Source organism: Pteropus alecto, unplaced genomic scaffold (assembly GCF_000325575.1).
Source record: "Pteropus alecto unplaced genomic scaffold, ASM32557v1 scaffold106, whole genome shotgun sequence".
In the NCBI taxonomy this organism is placed as follows: Eukaryota; Metazoa; Chordata; class Mammalia; order Chiroptera; family Pteropodidae; genus Pteropus; species Pteropus alecto.
The window spans coordinates 13,095,279-13,115,442 of record NW_006442103.1 but is presented as its reverse complement, the minus strand read 5'-3'; the positions used below and the strand labels follow the sequence as shown (position 1 = coordinate 13,115,442).

Sequence of the window (20,164 nt, the reverse complement as noted above, 5' to 3'; positions counted from 1 at the left end):
TTCCCTGCTCTAGATACTTCACTAGTATTTCTCTCTCCCCAGAATCAATTTCACTAGTAGCTACTTGCTTCTAATTCCATTTAATAAACACTCTTACCTGATCATATTCTGAAGCACCAGGATAAAGAGGCCATCCCAGGAACAGCTCAGCTATCACACAGCCCAATGACCACATATCAATAGCTTCACAAAATGGTAATCCAAGAATAATTTCAGGGGCTCTAGCAAAAACAAAAATAGATTTAAAAAATACACATTATTTGGGAAAAGGAACTGTGTTGATGAAGTCTTGTTTTAGTATCAGCTAAAGGTGCACTGATTTCATAAAACTAAAAACAATCTTTGGTATAAAATCCATCATTTGAAACTCCTAGGGCCAGATGTGTTTTGGAATTCAGAGTTTTTTGAATTTCACAAGGTACTACCATGCATATACCACATATTGCATAATAATCCCAAAGGAGTTTAGGGAAGCACCCATAACCAAACACATTAATATTTCTGCAACACAATATACAAGCAGTCATATCAAATCAGCTAAATACAGACTTTAAATAGCCTTGTTTTGGTTCAAGTAAAGTCTTGCCAATAAATGAGTTTATACCAAAACTTAGAAAAAGACTTTTAGTTTTTATAGTTTTCTGAATTTGAAGTCATGGATAAGGAATTTATTCTCTTTATCCTTAGCACCTTTTTAATTATAGAAAAGCCAATTAAATGGTCTGGTCAATAAATACTCCTTTGTGACAGAAATGCCTTCTGTAAAGACAAAGTGGTTGACAGCAAAGACTCTAGAGCCAGCCTATCAGGGTTCAAATCCTAGGTGCCATCATTTAACAGCTACAGGCAATTACTTAATCTCTCTGTGCCTCAGGCAATTACTTAATCTCTCCGTGCCTCAAGTTCCTCATTCATAAAATGAACATAACTTTACCTACCACATGGGTGTTGTAAGGTTTCAATAACTAAGCAATTAACAAAAATAATGTTTAAACATTAAGCTCTTAATCAGTGTCTGGCACACGGTAAGCACTATATATATAACTGTTAGATATAACAATAACTATTATTAATTATTGTTATATCTAACAATAATTATCATTATTTAAAAACTTTGAATTCTTTGTATGCTTTTAGAAATATTTCTTTCCATTGATGCTCCAGGAGAGAAACTTAACCCTAGAGAAGACTAAAGTAATCCCGTGAATTTAGAGCTCTGTCTAAACGAGCATGTCCAAGGCAGATTGTTATCCCATTCGCAGAGGAGGAAACAGGCGGACAGATTAAGTAATGTGCCTAGAATCACAGTTAATAAGTGGCAGAGCTAATATCTGAACCAGGGCAGTCTAGCTCTGGAGTTGAGTATATTATACGGTCTCTAAGTAAGTAAAAGTTAAGTACATGCCCATCTATAAAAATCTATTTGGCACTGTGATTGATATACGTGGCATTTTTCAAACTGTGACTAAAATTAAGAGATAAATGGGTTCAGAAAGGGAATGATAATAACTGGTAACACTAATATTAATAACGCTAAAAGACACATAGGGCTTACTCTGTGCCATGCACTATCCTCTGAAATTAAGAATTCTGCTAATGATTACCATTTTAGTTTAATGGCAGTGCTTTTACTATCTCATTGGTATAAAATAATGTTTTACCTTATAATCAATGGCATCTTAGATTCTACATAAGAAAGTATCATTTCCATTTTACAGATGAAGAGACTGAGCATTGAGAGGTTAAGGAACTTGCCCAAGGCCACACAGGCAGTCTTGATCCAAGATCTGAGCTCTTAAATGCTTTATTACCTTCTCCAAATAATTTCCTTTCCTTCTTACAAATCACAGAGTTTGAATCTGTAAGGACACTCTGGATCCAGAATGCTCATTTAACAGGAAGTAAATGGAAAAGCAGATTTCTCCATTAGGAACTATCTAACAGGCTTGTCTCCTAAGTTTCCCAAACTTCACTTTCAAGAAATATGTGTTTTGGGGGGTGGGGGGAGGGATTGAGTGGGATACGGTATAAAGATATTTCCCTAAATAAGACTATCCTCCTCAAGTAATTTTCTAAGCAGCCCTTCAAAAACAGGGTGAATTAGAGGACCCCACAGGGTCTCAAAGCTTTCCTGATCCTTGCACAGACACAGCAGGAGATCCAAGCCTGTTGAGACTTACATTATGTGACAACTATGGGTAGAACCACTAACAGACAGTTTTTGTACTATTTGATGTGAACTGTGGTTTTGTTAGCCAAAGAAACGACCTTCCAAAGTCATATTCCTGTTGCAGGTGGCTACAGCCACATTACTGATGGAAATTTGGAGTTAACTCCCAACCGCCGTGGCATGTTTTCAAGACAGCATAAATTCGATAGTATTAATAAGCAAAAGGGTAAGAGGACCCAGAAACATAAAAAGCTTTTCTAAAATTGAAAAGGAACAAAATTTTTACTTCCAGTGAACAGATTCATTAATTTCCAAGTTCACAACAGTGCCAAAAATAGCTGGCCGGGAGAACGCACATGGCTTTGTGCCAAAATAAAAACTGGGCTTAGAACATTCCTAAGCATCAAATGACAAGCAGAGGATTGATTCTACCATTTCCACTGTACCACGAAGACATTTTAAAATTCAAAAGGTAGGTCACAAGGAAGGGCCAGGCACTCAATCACTAACTTCTTCAAAAAGGTAGCAATAACATAATAACTGTTAGACTTCTAAAACCTAAAGTTTCAGGGAAATTTAGAAAAACACTAATCCAGACCCCAAGCCTATTAAACAAAAAAACCCTGAAGATTGGCTGGAATCAGTTTTTCCATTTGGTCTCACCCTGCTTCTGGAATAACAAAAACAGCAGAAGATTTCAAGCAAAAGCTCACTCAAAACAGTAACTCTACCACATCTACTATATAAAAAAGAGGCAAAAGAAAAAAAAAAAAAAGAAAGGATTTTCACTATCATTAGAGCTTAGCAATGTTGGACCCACCTAAACTCTAGGAAGTGAAAAGACAGTTATTTTCTCTTACTCAACAGAAAGGAGTCATTCAGAGCATTTTCATCTCTAAAGACTGAACGTTTAAACTCTGAATTCAGATTATAATTCTTGATAATATTTTCATTGCTATATCATCTTTTCCCTTGGCCTCCATTATTTCCTGATCTCTCAATATAAACTCTAGACACTGAAATTCTGGTTCTACTTCATCTGTATTAATAAGGAGGCTGAGTTACTCTCCTAGGTCCCTTTCCAGCTCTGACATTCTAACAGCTGGGCAGTAAAAAGATTACCCATTAAAGCAAAGGAAAAAAAAAAAAGAGAGAGAGAGAGAGGGAAAAAAAAATGGCAGTATTCACTTTAGTGGGAAAAGGCATTCATTACACTTTGGACATGGTGGTCTCCATACATCTCATCCTCAAAGAACAAATACCAAATAGGCTCTAATTACTATACCTGGGCGGGAGAAATAGTAATTCCTGCATTCTGATCCCCCAACTTCAAGCTTCTTTAAATTGGAGAATTCCTCCAAGGCCCTAAAGCTTTATTTCACTGGAACCCACAGCGAACTAAGGTTAGGATTACTTAACAGCACTAATCATTTTGTGCTCATTTTTGTGAACACACTTGTTTCTTCCTGCCCATCTCCAGAGGCATCAAGCTACCAGATCAGAGATGTTACATAAAGTCAAACTTCCTGTATCTGTGGCTTAGGTGAAACTGTAGTTTCATTGTCAGATGAAAGTGGATTGTTTGATACGATAAAGTGAAAATAAGCTTTCCTTCTCCTGACCTTTTCCTCCGATACATAACAAATAAAGTGATCTCGGCTTTTAATAAAGGCCAGATAGTTTGTTCAGAATTTAAAGGACTGAGTTTGTAAGGATGGCAAATCTTCGTGCCTAAAACTCAAGCCCCAAAGACAGCAACTTTTCTTGGAATTCGTCTACATTTACATTTACAGTGGGCCAGGAAATAAAGTATATTTTCATTGCTTGAGTCATTTAGCCGTACCCATGGCCAACAGAGACAGCACAGTAGCAAAAATTTATGTCAACTAATAATATTTGGGCATGTTATCAGCAAGATGAAGCAAGATAAACTAAAAAAGGGATATGAGGAAGGCAGCCTTGGAGCCAGAATGCTTCACTGGCCAAAAGAATTTCACAGAGGTTTTCGGAAAGACAAGAAGGTGAGCGGAGTTGTGTCCAAACTGTGATAAGGACACAAGCAACAGGAAGACACTGTGGATAAAACTAACGATAAAGAAGGAATGTGTGAGGGCTATTCCATTTGCCTTAGGTTAAATATCGAGTATTACTGTGACGCAACAGAACACTCATGTTAAATCCTAAACGTCAAGTCCTGGATATTAAACCCAGGTATGTACAAGTTACTCAGTAATACACAGAAGAAACTCCTGGTTTTAAGGGGTAAACTCAGCTCCTTTTAAATTTACTAATATGGTCAACGACTAAACGCAATGGATTTACAGGACTTCGTTGTAATTACCAGTGGATTTAAAAATTTGAAAATCATATTTTCTTTTTTTAAATCAAAACAAAACAAAACCAAGTTACTCAAATGACAGCTTAAATTAAAAGGATAAGGAAAGGGGAAAAGATCAGCAATCTAACACTAACAATTATTCAAATTTCACATTAGAGAAAGTTAAGTAGCCAGAACTATTTATTCCTCAAATCTCCTTCACCCTTTAAGAGAAAATTTCATCAAAAATTATTTCATGAATAATTCTTATCTCTATTGCCCTATCTTTTCCAACAGATTAGAATCACTTATCTTACCACAAAAGAATGCACTTTGTCTTTGACAGGGCAGACAAAGTTAAACACCTGCAGGCACTGACTAGAGAAGAGATGAAGAAAGCAAGAACTGCTCATCCCTCATCCCTCAGCTGTGCTCTCCTTACCTCCCCAGGGCTCAAGATGAAATGCAAAAGTGAACTCTTCGGTGCACCTGTAAAATGCGCTTTGTCTATATGTATGTGTGGGTGGTGGTGGGATCGCTCAAAAGAGAATATTAGAAGCAAAAGTAATTGGAACTTAACTCTCCCAAGTTATGAATAAATGGAGGTGAGATTCTCAAAATTAGCCGAGCTGCCTAGAGTAGCATGAAACCGAAACCAAAAGCTCTAGGAATTTCTTTATTCCATTCTCATTCAAATAAGAAATACCATAGTTTTATAAAACTTACATATAAAAGGAAAAGACAAAAAATTAGATGAGGGTGAACCAGAAGACCATGTTGTTAAGATGTCAATACTAATAAAAGCGATTTACAGAGTCAGCGCAGTCCCTATCAAACACCAACGAGGCTTTTTGCAGAAATAGAAAAATCCATTCTAAAATTAACATGGACTCTCAAGAAACTCCTTAAGATAGCCAAAACAGTCTTAAAAGAGAATAAAGCTGGAGGTCTCACACTTCCTAATTTCAAAACTTACTACAAAGCTACAAGTAATCAAAACAATGTGGTACTAACGTAAAAACAGACGTACAAACCAAAGGAATAGAGCCCAGAAATAAATCCTCGCATATATGGTCAAAGGATTTGTGACAAGAATGTCAAGACCATTCAATGGAAAAAGCACAGTCTTTTCAGAAAACTGTTGAAAAAACTGAATATCCACATGCAAAACAATGAAATTGGACCCTTACTTTATACCATATACAAACATTAAATCAAAATGGATCAAAGACCTAAATATAAGAGCTAAAACTATAAAAAGCTTAGAAGAAAACACAGAGGGAAAGCTTTGCAATACTGGTTTGGCGATGATTTCTTGGATATAATACCAAGTACACAAATGACAAAAGAAAAAACAGACAAATTGGACTTCATTAAAATTTAAAAATTTTGTGCAAACAAAGTGCAAAGTCAACTCCACGGAATGGGAGAAATTATTTGCAAATCATATATCTGGTAAGAATATATAAAGAATGCCTACAACTCAACCAAAAACAACCCAATGCAAAAATGGACACAGGACTTGAAAAGACATTTCTCCAAAGAAGATATACAGATAGATGGCCAATAAGCACATAAAAAAAGATGCTCAATATCACTAATGATTAGAAAAATGAAAAACAAACAAACAAACAAAAAACACAGTAAGGTATCATTTCACACACATAGGATGTCTACTATCCAAAAAAGAAAACATAAAATAACAAAGGAACAAAGGTAGCAAAGATGTGGAGAAATTAGAGTCCTCATGCGCTGCCGGTGGGAATGTAAAATCGTGAGTGCAGCATCTGTGGAAAAGAGTTTGGTTGTTCCTCGAAAACTTAAACACAGAATTGCCGTATGACCCAGCAATCCTACTTGCAGCTGTAACCCAAAAGAACTGAAAACAGAGACTTAAACAACTGAACACCAACGTTCATCGCAGTATTCATCGTAACACGCAAAATGTGAAAACCACCCACGTGTTCATCAACAAATGAATGGGTAAACAAAATGTGGCATATACATGCAACAGAACCCCTCATGGCTACTGAAGGACAACGTAAGTTTTTGGGGAGTCAAGAGTTAAATGCAGATTTTTGACTGAGGTAGGTCCCCCTTACTCCCATGTTGTTCAAGGGTCAACTGTGTAATTCGACTAGGAACGACCTTCAGAATCAGATTGAATTAATTTTCCTAGGGTTAAATAAAATTTCAGATATAAAAGACTATTACAAATAGGAATACCACACACTTGAAATGAACTAAAACATATTATCCTTATTTCTATCTTGGAATCTGAATATAAATTCAGTTATCTGTAGCCCTATGTAATATATGTTAAATACAAGGACAGATCTCCAGCCTAAGAGAAGCATTCTAGCATGTGCCACTTGCCTGTAATAACGCGACTGTAAGTACGTTGAGCACACAGCCTTGGAAACATGACTAGCAGAACCAAAGTCAATGACCTTCACTCGGTAGGGCTGGCGCACTGGATCGACCAGCATTATGTTTTCAGGCTTAAGGTCGGCATGAATCAGACCAAGGCTCTTGAGCTTCATCAGGGCTGTGGCCACCTGCTGCAAGATCGGTCTGATGTACTTGAGTGGCAGTGGGCTAAACTTGTTCTGCTTTAGAAAATCATATAAGTTCTGCTCCAGCATCTCAAACACAAGGCAGGTGTGATTCTTATGCTGAAAGCACTCATAAGAACGGACAAAATTATACTCATCAGCATTTTCACTGCTTAGGCGGGAAAGGATGCTCACTTCAATCTGTCCTTGTCTGGCATAGGAGGGGTGGTTCTTCAAGATTTTAATAGCCACAATTTCCTTGGTGCTCCGCTTCCAGCACTTAGCCACCTGTCCAAATGTTCCCCGGCCCAGGAACTCCAAGACTTCATAACTGTTGGTCATAGAGCAAAGGATCTCATGCTGGACCAGCTGGTAATCCCCTTCTCCGCTGGAACTGCTACTTTTTGTGGTCACAGTGGTGGTCGTGGCAGCAGCACCCACCACAGTCCTGTTTTGCAGCATGAGAGGGGGATGTTCTTCTATGATTTGCACGCTACCGTTGCTGTCCACTTCTTCACTTTTTCTTTTCAATCCACATTTTTGATATGGCTCAAGCAAAGAAACGTTGCTCCTGTGAGTCAGGCTCTGGCTGCTTTGGAAGGTGGTTGTAGCAGCACTGGCTGAACTGTCAGCGGCTGTTACAACAATATGCTCCACGGCAGGAGCTGGGAGGAGGAGGCCCTGGTCGTAAGCAGGGATGCTGAAATTTGCTACCTGGTGAGAGGAGTTGGCTTGCCCTTGTGTGGCTGGGAGGGTTTTGCTGTGAGTATAATATTTGTCGTTGCTGCTCTGTCCAGAAACATCCCAGCCAGAGGGCTCTATTTTCAGTTTCTTCGCACTGCAGAAGGCACTCGACGACACTGATGGGGGGGAAAACACCTGCAGCTGTGATGCCATACCTACAGAGAGACAGAGGGAGAATCAGAGCCCCAAATTATACAACCCCTCAATTAATTTCTAAGAAAATGTTCAGTTTACAAAAATCACAAGTAAACATATCTGGCTGGGGTTTTTATACATTTTCCAAAATATGTTTCCTATTTTAGAAAGATAAAACTTTTTGGTCTAATTACACATCCTTAATCACTCTCTAAAACTCAGCAATAATAGGACATATTGTTAAAGGAGTACAAATATCTATGATGGTTTATAAAATAATAACAATAATAATAGATTGACCGCTTACTATGTGCCAAGCAGTAGTCCATTATTTCCATTTTACAGATGAGGAAACTAAGGCACCACATGGTTAAAGTAATTTGCCCAAAATAACACAGCACTGCAATTGAAACCCAGGATCTTTGGCCAGAGTTCATTTTCTGCCCTGATTAACTTTTTAATCAATTATTTAAATTTTGACAAAGATGGCTTGCTTATAAAAGTCACACGTGAACCAAACTTGTGCAGGATACTCGATATTACTAAGTAACAGGTGAATAAAGATCACCATAGGCTAGAAACCATAAGGCAAATCCAGGAGATGAAATTTAACACAAATATTATGGACCCCTACTTTGGACAAAAACATGACTAGCACAAAGCTCAAAGATAAGAGATACAAGGATTAACAGAAAAATGTATGAAAAACACTTTCAGTTGGTAAGAGAAACATTATGTAATAATGTTCCCCCTTCCATCAAAAGCTAATTCAATCCTAAACTATATTCACAAAAAGTGTCCAGAACATGGCAGACAATGTAAAGGTTATCCATTCTGCTCAGATCATACATAAAATAGTGTCTAGCTCTATCCACTACACTGTAAGAGGACCGTTTATAAACTGACCAGAAGAGAGTAATCGAGATGATGCAAAGCCTGGAGAGCATCTTCTGAAGAACTGTGGGATGCTATTTTTGGAAAAATATGGGGAAAGGGAGTGAGAAGAGCCCAGCTTTCTATCCCTGAATGTTCCATAGATACGTCAGGCTCAAAAAGCCCAAATACTAAATCCCAAAGCTATTACTTTAGAATAAAGTCCAAACATTTGACACAGCATATAAACCATTTCATATTTATCTTCTCCCTTCTCAACAATATAGCCCTCAGATGCCTTGGGGCTCTACACTAATCCTTATTCTCTTGTTCCACACTTTTCTCCTTTTCAGTAACTACTTCCTGAGATCGGTCATCTGCCAAAGATTCTCAAATCTCTTCTCTAACCCAGACTACTCTTGAGCTCCAAATCCTTATTCCCAAATAACCACTCCAAACTACAACTTGGATATCTTACAGATACTTCAAATTCAGCATGTCTAAAATTAAACTCATAAGTCTTCACCCCAGCCCTGGTTTTCTATCTCAATTATGAGACACCACCATATACCCACCCAACACCTCAAGCCAAAAATCAAGCAGGTAAAGAGTCTGTCTCATCTATAAAATAGGGATAGCAATAGTGATCTCATTTGGGGTTATTGTGAGAATTTAAAGATTGAATACATGTAATAGTGCCTGGAACTCATTTATTAATATTATCCCAACCTACTCTACTCCCTTATTCCCCTTTATCTAATATAACCAAATCTTCTCAATTCTATCTCCTAAGTATATTTCAAATCAGCCCTCTTTCTCCACTCCTACTGGAACCATTCTAGTTAATTTAAACTTCTGGTAGCCTCCAAACTAATCCTAAATGAACTCAGGGGATCTTTGTTTTTAAACTATGCAAATCTTTCTTTCATAACCACCTTCCTCCCCCTGCCCGCTAGGTTTCCAATATTTTGGGCATAAAGTCCAAAATCCTCAACCTGCCTTAAAAAGCTCTCTAAAAATCTGGTTGATGTCTTCCAAAATCTCCTCCATTCCAGCCATCTGCCCTTCTTCCAGTTTTTGGAAGGCCCTCTAATTCAACATAGATTCTATGCTAGGAAAACTGTTCACACACACACACACACACACACACACACACACACACACTCCCACAATCATCACAACCACCGCCCCACCCTCATCATGCAACCTATAGCACCGTGTTGCTCCCTTATAACTTGAAATTACTTAATGCTACACTCCCGTCTACAGTATAAGTTCCATAAGGGCAGGTACCATATCTGTCATGTTTTTTGCTCATATCACCAGAACCTTCCACAGGCTCTGGCAATATACAGACACTCAAGTAGTTGTCGGGTGATTTGACCCCTGCCTACCAACCTTATATCTCCTCCCTATCATTCATATAAAACTGCAGGATTTTCAAAAGTTTGTTTTGTTTTTTAATGTCCCTCCCTTTTATCTGTGCAGTCCTTGAGAAATGGGAGAAGTCTCCACTCCAGTACACATAGTATAATTATACTAGTAGTCATAAGAGAATAAACACACACTAGAAGGAAGGAAGCGTGACAAAGGATGTTACAGAACATAAAAAAGCAACATGTACTTTCTTTGTGCCTGAATGCAACTAAAAACAATCTGCACTACACTAGACAGCTGGAATGAAAAACAAATCCTCAGCCTTCAATTTCTAAAAATGCAGTCTGGATCTACTACAAAAAAGAGTTTCCATTATTTATATGAACCTTGAAGTGTAAATTAAAGCTAAAGTCAGTGCAACTTAACTCCAAGGCTATTAACTTACAAATCAACTTGTTCTACCTATACTGCTGACATAACACTAAATTATAATAAAAATCTGAAACCATTACAAAATTTACCTATTAAAATATATGCAAAAATATTTGTCATCATAAAATTAAGTCGATTTTGAATAAAAGCAAATCTGCGAAATTTGTTTTCCACTGTATATGTTGAACTAATAATTTCAACAATCTATCAAGAAACATGAGCATGACCCTTATGTACCTAAAAGTATTTAGTAAAATTAGAATACAAAATTTGCAGTTTGTAGCTATGTCTAGGAATATAGGGGCTTAAAATAACAATACTGGAAAGAATTCATGAAATGTAATAGCAAATTTTTAAAGGTTATGTTCATGACTAGATACTTTTTAAAAATATTGCATTTACCAGAGTAATGTTACTGACAACTTTTCAGCCAATAAGCAAAATAAAAGATATTGATGCTTTCAAATCTTCAAACTGAGCACTGCAAAAAGCATGCATGCAAAACATTTTCCTGAAAGTTTATACAAATGAATATAATTTTTATTCAGTAAGACAAACTTAAGCCCACCCACAGACAAGAATCCAGAATTCCCCTCGCCTTCCCCAAAGCAGGATGTGTGGTACTTAAGTCAGTATCATGCCACCGGGACTCTGCCAGTGTGGCTGAGACTCATGCTGACCTCAACAAGCACAAAGTGAGAAGAAAATAAAAAATCGAAGTTGTCTAGAAAAATCAACACTCTTATTTATATAACAACCTGAAATTCAGCTAAAACCAGCCATTTCTAGACACAGGATAAAGATACTATGTTCCATAAAATTTGCCTTTGCAAATGGGGAGGCAATTTCCTCCCTAGGCTGAGACCTCCCAAACAAAAATATGAAACAAAATTAATATCTCTGTGAAACTTACTATGCATCAGACTCTTAAAAGCAAATTACAGTTGCCCCATGAACAATATGGGGGTTAGGGGCACCAAACCCCTGGGCAGTTGAAAATCCCCCAAAACTTAACTAAAGTACAAATATTTTCAATTCACATGAGAACAGCTCCCAATAAATTGAAAGTTTTTCTGACTTCCTGAAAATGCTGCACCTTGACATCAGCAATAAACTTGTCTTTTCATTTCAAACTTGACTTTCCAAGGATTTAACCATCTAAACATAAGGACAAATTTGTCCATTGAGTTCATCACAAACTAGAACTAATAGGCAAAAGGCTACTGGTACTTGTACTTACCGCTAAAAGGAGAATTGAGTCTCGCTAGGATCCAAGGCTTTCAAAAACAGCCAAACTAACAGCTTCCCCGCTCTCTGCAATGGTCACATCTACTTAACATTTACTGGTGCCCCACACTGTGGGCACTGCAGGAAATAATATTATGAAGAATTCAAACATTATAACTACGAATGGAACGGGGTATGACAACTAAGGTAGTTACTTGTCAGTGTTTTGCCCTTAGACTCCAGTAACATCCACCTTTTCCCACACACACTAACAATATATTCCTACTTTTGTTTAGTGTCATCTTTGCCTCTTTGACATAATTTAACAATTAGTGACCTGAATAACCTAAAATCAGTACTGTTTATTTTTCCCTCTAGCACTTTGTCCTCAGGCAACATGTACACAGATGTCTGTCTTCACCACCAGATGATATGTAAAGAGTATTCATATCATTAAAGTAGGTAAATAAGAATTTACGCTCTGTAAAAATAAAAGCAAGACAAGTTTGGCAAGGAAGCCAAATATTTCTCTACTCCACCCATTTTTCGCCATCCCTACTGCACAGTTCTGGACTACTTACTCAACAGCCTAATATGTCTCCCTCAAATTGTAACTCTCAGTTTCTTTTTTAAGCTCCCTTTTCCCAATTTACTCTTCACCTTACAACTGAAGCTTTAAAAATGCATATCGCATTCATGTGGGGGTTGGGGAAAGAGGGGAAGGGGAAGAGTGAAGAGGGGGAGGTGGCAGCCAGGAAATGGGGTGGTGGCCTGGCAGAGGCATCTTAGCAGCAGAGCTGGGGTCCCCAAGTTCCTACCAAGGAAGCAACACTGCTTTTGCTGGCTGGCGTAGTCACAGGGGACGGGATCTGACTGACAGGTGGTGGTGGACTTGCCTTGTCAGTGACTGCGCTGACCAGTTCTCCTGCCTGGCCACAAGTGCTCCTGGATGAGACTGCCCGGTACACCCCAACCAGTCTTATAATCAGTGGATAAAGTGGAGAAAATGTGGAATAACTTCAAATAGAGGTGTCAGAACCTCTTCAGTCATGAGGGAGGAAGCCAAAGTGAAAATGTGGCCATGAACTCCAACAGATGTCTGTCCAAGAGAAAAACATCAGTATAGGAGACTCAGTTCCCCAGTAACAAAGCAGCCCCTTAAGAGAAAATTCTGCCCTACACTGGGATTCAGCCCTTTGAAGAAGAAACCAAAACTGTGCCACTGAAATTCCTCAGATTGTTAAAATTAAGCATTGAAAAGGATGACAATTTATGCATCCCCCAGGAACAAGACTTGCAAGAAGAGATTCCTATCCTTGGGAAGACATGCTCTGTGGGTGGGAAGAAGAAACATTTCTGTTCTACAAAGACACAAAGTTTGGTAGAACTTGAAGTGGACTTCAAAGGAGAGAGGCCCCTTGCCGTAAGCTCCATACAGGATATGGACAGCGTTGCCAGCAAAACTGTAGGAAGTTGCTCTCTGAGACAGAAGTTGCAGGATACTGTGTGCTTGTGTTTCCCATGAGAACTTACAACAAGCAGTTGAAATCTCTTTTTCCTAATAAAAGAAAAATACACCTTTCTGAATTAATGCCTGAGAAATGCCGTTTTCCTGCCAGTTCAGATTTAGCCCCCAAATGGCATCTGACCAAACAGCATACAGCCCCTGTAAACCTACATTCACCATTTTTGATACATTTGATCCATCCTTGGTTTCTACAAAAGATGAAGAAGATGGGTTTAGAGAGAGAAGGCGGCTTAGTATTGAAGAATGGGTTGACCTCCCTCCTAATGCACAAATACATATATTTGAAGCTACTGCACAGGTTAATCCAACATATAAACTGCGACTAAAGTTAGCTCCTGGAATGACAAATAAGTGGGGACAATTCTGCAATTCCACAAGCTAATTGTGACTCAGAAGAGAACACAACACCTTGTGTTTGTCGTCAGGTAGGCAGAAGCAATGATAAGGCTTTTGGAACATTATAAAGATCCTAGTGTTTGCATGTTTTTTTGAACCATTACTTACTATCTCACTAAATAGGACTTTCCCTTTTAGCCTGCAATATACCTGCCATGCAGTAATCTGCAGATGCACTACATACGGTGGAAGTGATGGGCTCCCTTTACCATACATGTTACAGGATTTTTAAAAAGAGTATCATTATAAACAAAAAGTTATAGTTCACTGGTTAGAACGAGAACCGGACAAGGCAAAGCAAAGTCTCCTGTCCTTAAAGGGCATTAATTAGATCTGCTTCCATGTGCATCAGACAGCACACCTAGAGCAAGCCCACATCACAGCGTTAAGGTTTTTCAGTGAAGTGTGTAAGCTTACTGTTAAGCATCTGTCAGGCGCTGTTACTCAGAAAACTGTGGTGCCTACTGAGATAAGAGGACAACTATGAGTGTTTAGTAAGGTGACAACAACATTTTGTCAATTTTGTTGGTTTTTAATGGCTGTAGTAAATAAGTGAGACAACTCTGGGGCACTTGCTATGAAGAATTCTATTTCTTACTGAAGAACAAATTGTTAATACTGGATGAGTATTTCAACAGTGTGACTAACATCTGAAATTATTTTTCTCTAAGAATTTTTCTATAACCTTCCAAAAGTAGTGATGTTTGTAGTTACTATAAAGCAAGCTTTGGAAGTCTAAAAAATAAAGACTATCTTCCTTTCAGAAAATAAAAATGCAATTTTTCTGGCCACAAAGGCATAGTGTAGTTCACTTAAGTGTTGATATAGTTTATAGTGAGTCTCCTTTTCTCTACAAAAGATACTGCTAAGTAAACCAGGTTTTCTAAATAGTAGTTCTTAAAATTTCAGACTTATAAATTGGTAGGAGAATTTTACTTAAAAGACTTAGGTATTAAATTTTTTTAAATGAGTGCTTTAACTTAAAACTGCTGTGTGTAATTTTTAAAGTTGACATGTACGGTCTAACTGTTAATTCATTAACATTGGATCTTTTCCTACACCCATGATGAGTTTGTGAACCATGAAAAAAATGAGATGAGGAGATGCCCAAACAAGTCAGATAATAATAACTACAGTGGTTGCTGATGTCGAGATTATTGTTCAACCATAATAATTTGGATGGTGGTATTTATCTCTTTGTTGTAAACTCTCACAGCTGCATTGCTTAAGTACAATTTATAGACTTTCAGTGCAGTTCATTTTTAATAGAAAATCTGAAACCTAAATTGCAGATTTAAAAAGTACTGTACAACTACTGTATCTATAAATACCTCTAGTTAGCATGCTTTTGTCATTTAGAATAGTATGCAATACTATTTGAAAGAGCTATCTTGGAAGTAATACCAAGTTCTAGTATTTACTTCTCAGTATTACACTGAATTCACAGGTCTGTCCTAGAGTTTTGCACTAAAGTAGTCGAATCTATTCTTGTGTCTTTTTGTCAATGTGCTCTGTGCACTGGTGAGAGTGCTCCTTAATTTCCTTACATGCTGCTACAGAAAGTTGTTTTAAATCCTGATGGCAATTGCCAAGGCTACAAAAAAGAAAGGCTATATTTATACGCAACACTAACCCTTTGACTGCAAATGTATGTTTCAGCTTACTGTGCCTTGTTATGGCTGCTTTTTTGTGCTAATAGTGTTTGGTATTCTCCTTGTAAATAAACAAACAAACAGACAAATAAAATGCCCATCTGTCGCCCACTAAAACCTTCGGATAAAGTTCAAAATCTCTGATTTGGATCTCCAGGCCTTAGAAGCTCTGGACCCTGATTAGTTTTGCAGCCTCGTTTCGCCCACTCTTTCTCCAGACACTCTCCCTTCCTGTAGCACGAAATTTCTCTGTGTTCCTAGAGCAAGTCTTGCTTTCTCCTGCCCCAGTTACTTCACACGTCATGTTCCCTCTCTGAATTTCATTTTCCTCTCTTAACCTTCTCTTTTTCTAACTTTCACTTATCCTTATAGTCTCTGCTTACAACTCACTTTTCAGTGTGGCATAGGCTGTTGGTCTGGATCGAAACTTACCCTCCTTCATCCTGGGCACATGGCTAGACCGTGTTTACCAGTCCCTCTGTCCAACAGAAAGGGACGCGTCGGGGAGCCTTTCCTGTGCCTTTCTCTTGCCACCAGCAGGAACCCACGGAGACCCAGCTTCCGCCATGAGATAACACCCATGGGACGGCAGGGCAACAAGACGGAAAGAACATGGGTCCCTGAATGATCATGTCGAACAGAGCCACTTGCCCACCAGGAGTGCTCATGTCAACCCAGAACATTTACTCCAGACTGTTATAAGAGAGAAAAATTATTTTCCTTCGGCTAGATTGTTGTTTAGTCAGCCTTATGCTCACAAATACACTCAGGAAAGTCTTCCCCGGACCACTTCATACTAAGTTAGGTTTGCTGGTAAGGGCGCCCATAGCATCCTCTACTACGACTAAGCACTTATCACACTTGTACTTTTTTTTTCAGTTATTCGTTTAACGAACATATGTGGAGCACCCAGTACGTCTGCCTGGCACTTTCTAACCACTAGGGATAACGGTGGTGTTCCAGATGGATAAGATTCTTATCACCTGGAGTTTACTTTCTACTGGGGTGACACACACACACCCGCCTCCCAAGAAAACAGCAGCTAGGGATAAGCGCTATAATGAAAACAAAACACAATGATATGACAGAGATGGTGGAAGGAGAGCTACTCTAGATTTGGTGGTCAGGGAAGGCCTAATTGACAAGAAGGAGCCAGTCCAGTGGAAGAGAACGGTTAGTGCCAAGACATATTCTTGGTCTATCTGAAGAAGAGACCAGCATGGATGGAATGGAACAAGGGAAAAAATAGTAGAAGCAGGACCCAAAGAGGCAGACAAGGGCCAGGTCACATGCTGACTTGTGGGCCACTCTGGATTTTATTCTAAGTATAACTATTTGTAGTTATTCATTTAAAAGTTGACTTCTCCAACTGCAAGTTTGGAGGGCAAGTCTCAATAGCAGAGTAGGTGTCTTTTTTTTTTTTTTAATCACCAGCATCTATCACAATGGCTGGCATACAGCATATGTCAAATGTCTGCTAGAATGAATGACTATAAAGAAATAACGTTACTTCTCCACATAGAAACATAAGGGGATCTCAGAAGTCATTCTGAGTAAATCAGAGAGATGCATGATGAGACAAAAATTATAGTCTCTTGTCTGCAGGGGGAAAATATATTTTTGTCTATATACATTATATATATTATAAAATATACATATATGTATTCTAAGTAGAATGATACAGAAGGAAAAAATAAGCCTGAAACCCTAAGGACACCATTTGAATCAAAGCTCCCCACCCCATTTCCTGTAGCACTTCCTTCATATGGAACCATGTGAAACAAGCCAGTTCCCCAACTAATACACAAAAACAGGGTGTGAAGTAAGCGGTGTTAGTGACAAAAGAGTAACTCAACAATTCTATGTAATTTCCAGCCATTTAAAACAATTTTGTAATATTCTGATAAACTGGCTGAGGGGTACTTTCCTTCCGGGCAGAATACTGTTTCCTAAATTTCAACAGCTCTCTTAGATTTATTTATTTAGAATGACGATTTTTTTTTTCTAGTAATAGAACAAAAGAAAGGAGGTGCTTTTTACGTTCGGTTAATAAGGTACTATCTTAGCATGTGCATAGAACAGTCTACAGGTCTACAAAGTTTAGAATAAAGAAAACTGTATCTCGAGGAGTTTCAAACAAACAAATCATAGATCAAGGAAAATGTCAAACAAACAAAGCATAGATCAATATGAAACATAGACACTAAAAGAGCACCCTGTTTAGATCAGCCTGCAAAGGCCGGTGGAAAAAGTAAGATAACAGTCTGGCAGATGGGAGGTGGAAGAAGTTCTTTCAGATGAATGAGATAACAGTATGCCAGGGGTGTGGAAAAATGAAAAAGTGTTTAGAATAAGGAGAAAATGAAAAATGTATTTCATCTGAGAAAATTCTGGCAAAAAAGTACAGGGATCCTTACAGCTAAAACGGACCCTACATTCTCTTCCTAAAACTCCCTAATTCCAACATGAGAAAAAGAAGACCCGAGAAAGCCAAACAAGTTTTACACAGTTAATGAGCAGCAATGCTGGCAGAGAATTCAGGTCTTCTGATTCTTTTTCATTTAGCCCTCTGAGAAAGCACTTACCAGGTGCCCTTAAAGAACCCATGAGAAACACACAGAAGTTTCCCTATCTTCCAAGAACTGAGAAGGTTGCTTAGGGGGGTGATATGACACACACACAAAAAGAGAAAAATAAACACAGGATGTAAATTTCTTTAAGTGCCAAATTATGCTCTACAAAAATACATGAGGCATTTAGGGAGCTGGGAGATGAGGAACAAAATAAACAAAAACAGAAAAGGAACCAAAAAGCAAATTCAGTGATTACTGAAGTGGTGCCTGAAGGAAAAATGATTTTGATGACTTGTGTTCAGAATGGCATGAAATGTAAGGGAAGAAACTGGAGGGGAATTAGTAACTGTAATTTAAAAAAAAAAAACTTTAAAAAATATAGATGCTTTATGCAGTCACGAAAATTCAAATGGATGGGCAGATCAGGAAGTTCGTGTTTGCACAATTCAAATTACAAAAGGACCAGTTACAATATATAACCTAACAACAAGTTGCCCAAGTTCCAAGTGTCAGAAGTTTACAAGGCAGGTTTGGCTCACTGATTTTTACCAACACAACCACTGACCCAGCTGTGCTTGTGAAAACAAAACCACAGAATGAAAGAATTCTATTTTCCTGAGAATTGTGTATTTTGAGGTGATCTTTTTTTTCTTTTAGAAAGGAGTCCTGGTTTGGTTTTAAATCTCGAGTTACCAATCCACTTGCTCTACAATCTCCAAAGTTAGGATAAACTATTCATGAAAATGTCACCAGCAAAAGTCCTACTTACCAACCAGAGCCAGTATATTTACAAGATCTCATTCACCATTTTACTCGTCAGATGCTTTACTGGCTTGGCTGCCTCCAGTTCCAACCACAAGTACTTTACCAAAATATCCTTCAAGCCAGGAACAGTCTCTTAAAGTCAACGATATCCTTCATCATACCATCATACCAGTATCATAACACAGAACCCTAAAATAAGTACATATAAAGATCCCAAATCATCTGCCGAATAACAACTATTAAGTAAAATGATTTGTTAGATTTTCAAATGTGTTACAGAAAGCTTTAGACCTATATATGAAAAAAAGCTGGTAATGATTTGCATTCTCTGTGATGTTTTTTTAAAAAAGACTACAGACCAGGAATCAAAAATAGCTTGACACAAACAAGAGCGAAATTGTAGGTTTTGCTGAGGGCATCAGCCACTTAATTTAACTCTCCTTCATCAGGAGCAGGAAGCCACGCTGCTGTTTTCATCAGAGTTGCTAGGAAACAAATAAGATAAAGGACAGATTGGGCAGAAGAGTCTATAGCTGAAATGAATATTTTGATGCAATTACTTAAAATTCCCAAAGTGTCACTAAGAACAAGCACCTAGGGCTGCCTCAAAATGAATCCGTCTACAATGGTGTCAGTGGTTTAAGCGGAGGAAAGACGTATTAAGAGCCTAGGGTTGTTTTTTCCCCTTCTCTAGCCCCTCCTCCCTTCCCCCACCTAAACAGGAAAGAAAGCGCGCCCAGCATAAACACAGGCCAGTGCTCCGGGATTGTCACCACAACAAACTGGAGGTTAGACCAGCGCTCCCGGCGACCGAGCCCCAGGTTTTCGTTGCTAGGCGCAAAAAGGGCCTCTTTCTCATAAACCTGTGAACAATGTGGGCCTTACCCAAGAGTTCTGCTTGTTTCCTCACCTTTCTTTTTTTTTAATATACCGTTGTTAAACGAAAGCTTTGGAAAAGTGACAACAGGCAGGAAAAGTTTCCCTCCGAGCCAGACCTCTAGATCTGCCTCGCTCGGACGTCCATACAGTCAGTGGGCTGGTCTCACGTCGTCTCCCCCGTCATTACAAATGACAAACCCAACGATTAAAGAACAGCAGCGGAGAGGACAGGCGAGCTTCCACACCCACCCCGGACGCCGCTCCCCGATCCCAGACGGCTCAAATCACCCCCAGCCCCGGGGATCGGCGCGGCTGCGGACACACACGCACAGCCGCACGCTGGGAACCTGCCACGACAGCCGGCAAAAAACCGGCCGGGCGAGGAGAGGCAAGGCGGCCCCTGTCATTTAAGGACAACAACACGCCCAGGGGAGAAGAGGCAGGAGGCAGGGGTAGTTGCCCCCAAAACAAGCCCGGAGCCACCCTGCTTTTCTGGGAACGCAATCCGCCCCGCGGCCGAGAGAGGCGGGGGCTGCAGGAC

At 38.9% G+C, this 20,164-nt stretch overlaps 1 protein-coding gene and 1 pseudogene across 4 annotated transcripts in view; one reads left to right on the top strand and one right to left on the bottom strand.

The window, feature by feature from the left end:
* Positions 1–20,164, bottom strand: part of HIPK1 (homeodomain interacting protein kinase 1) — a 49,580-nt gene that overhangs the window by 28,549 nt on the left and 867 nt on the right. For 3 of the 4 annotated variants that reach the window (XM_006919657.3, XM_015595452.1, XM_025038507.1), the window contains 2 exons: positions 6,864–7,941; positions 98–221 (listed from right to left, as the gene is read on the bottom strand). In XM_006919657.3, coding sequence (XP_006919719.1) covers positions 98–221; positions 6,864–7,939 — 1,200 coding nt within the window. In that variant the 5' untranslated portion in view covers positions 7,940–7,941. Of the gene's footprint in view, positions 1–97; positions 222–6,863; positions 7,943–20,164 lie in introns of those variants that run through there. The other variant, XM_006919658.2, reaches the window with a different exon arrangement.
* LOC102884183 lies at positions 12,014–19,646 on the top strand (annotated as a pseudogene).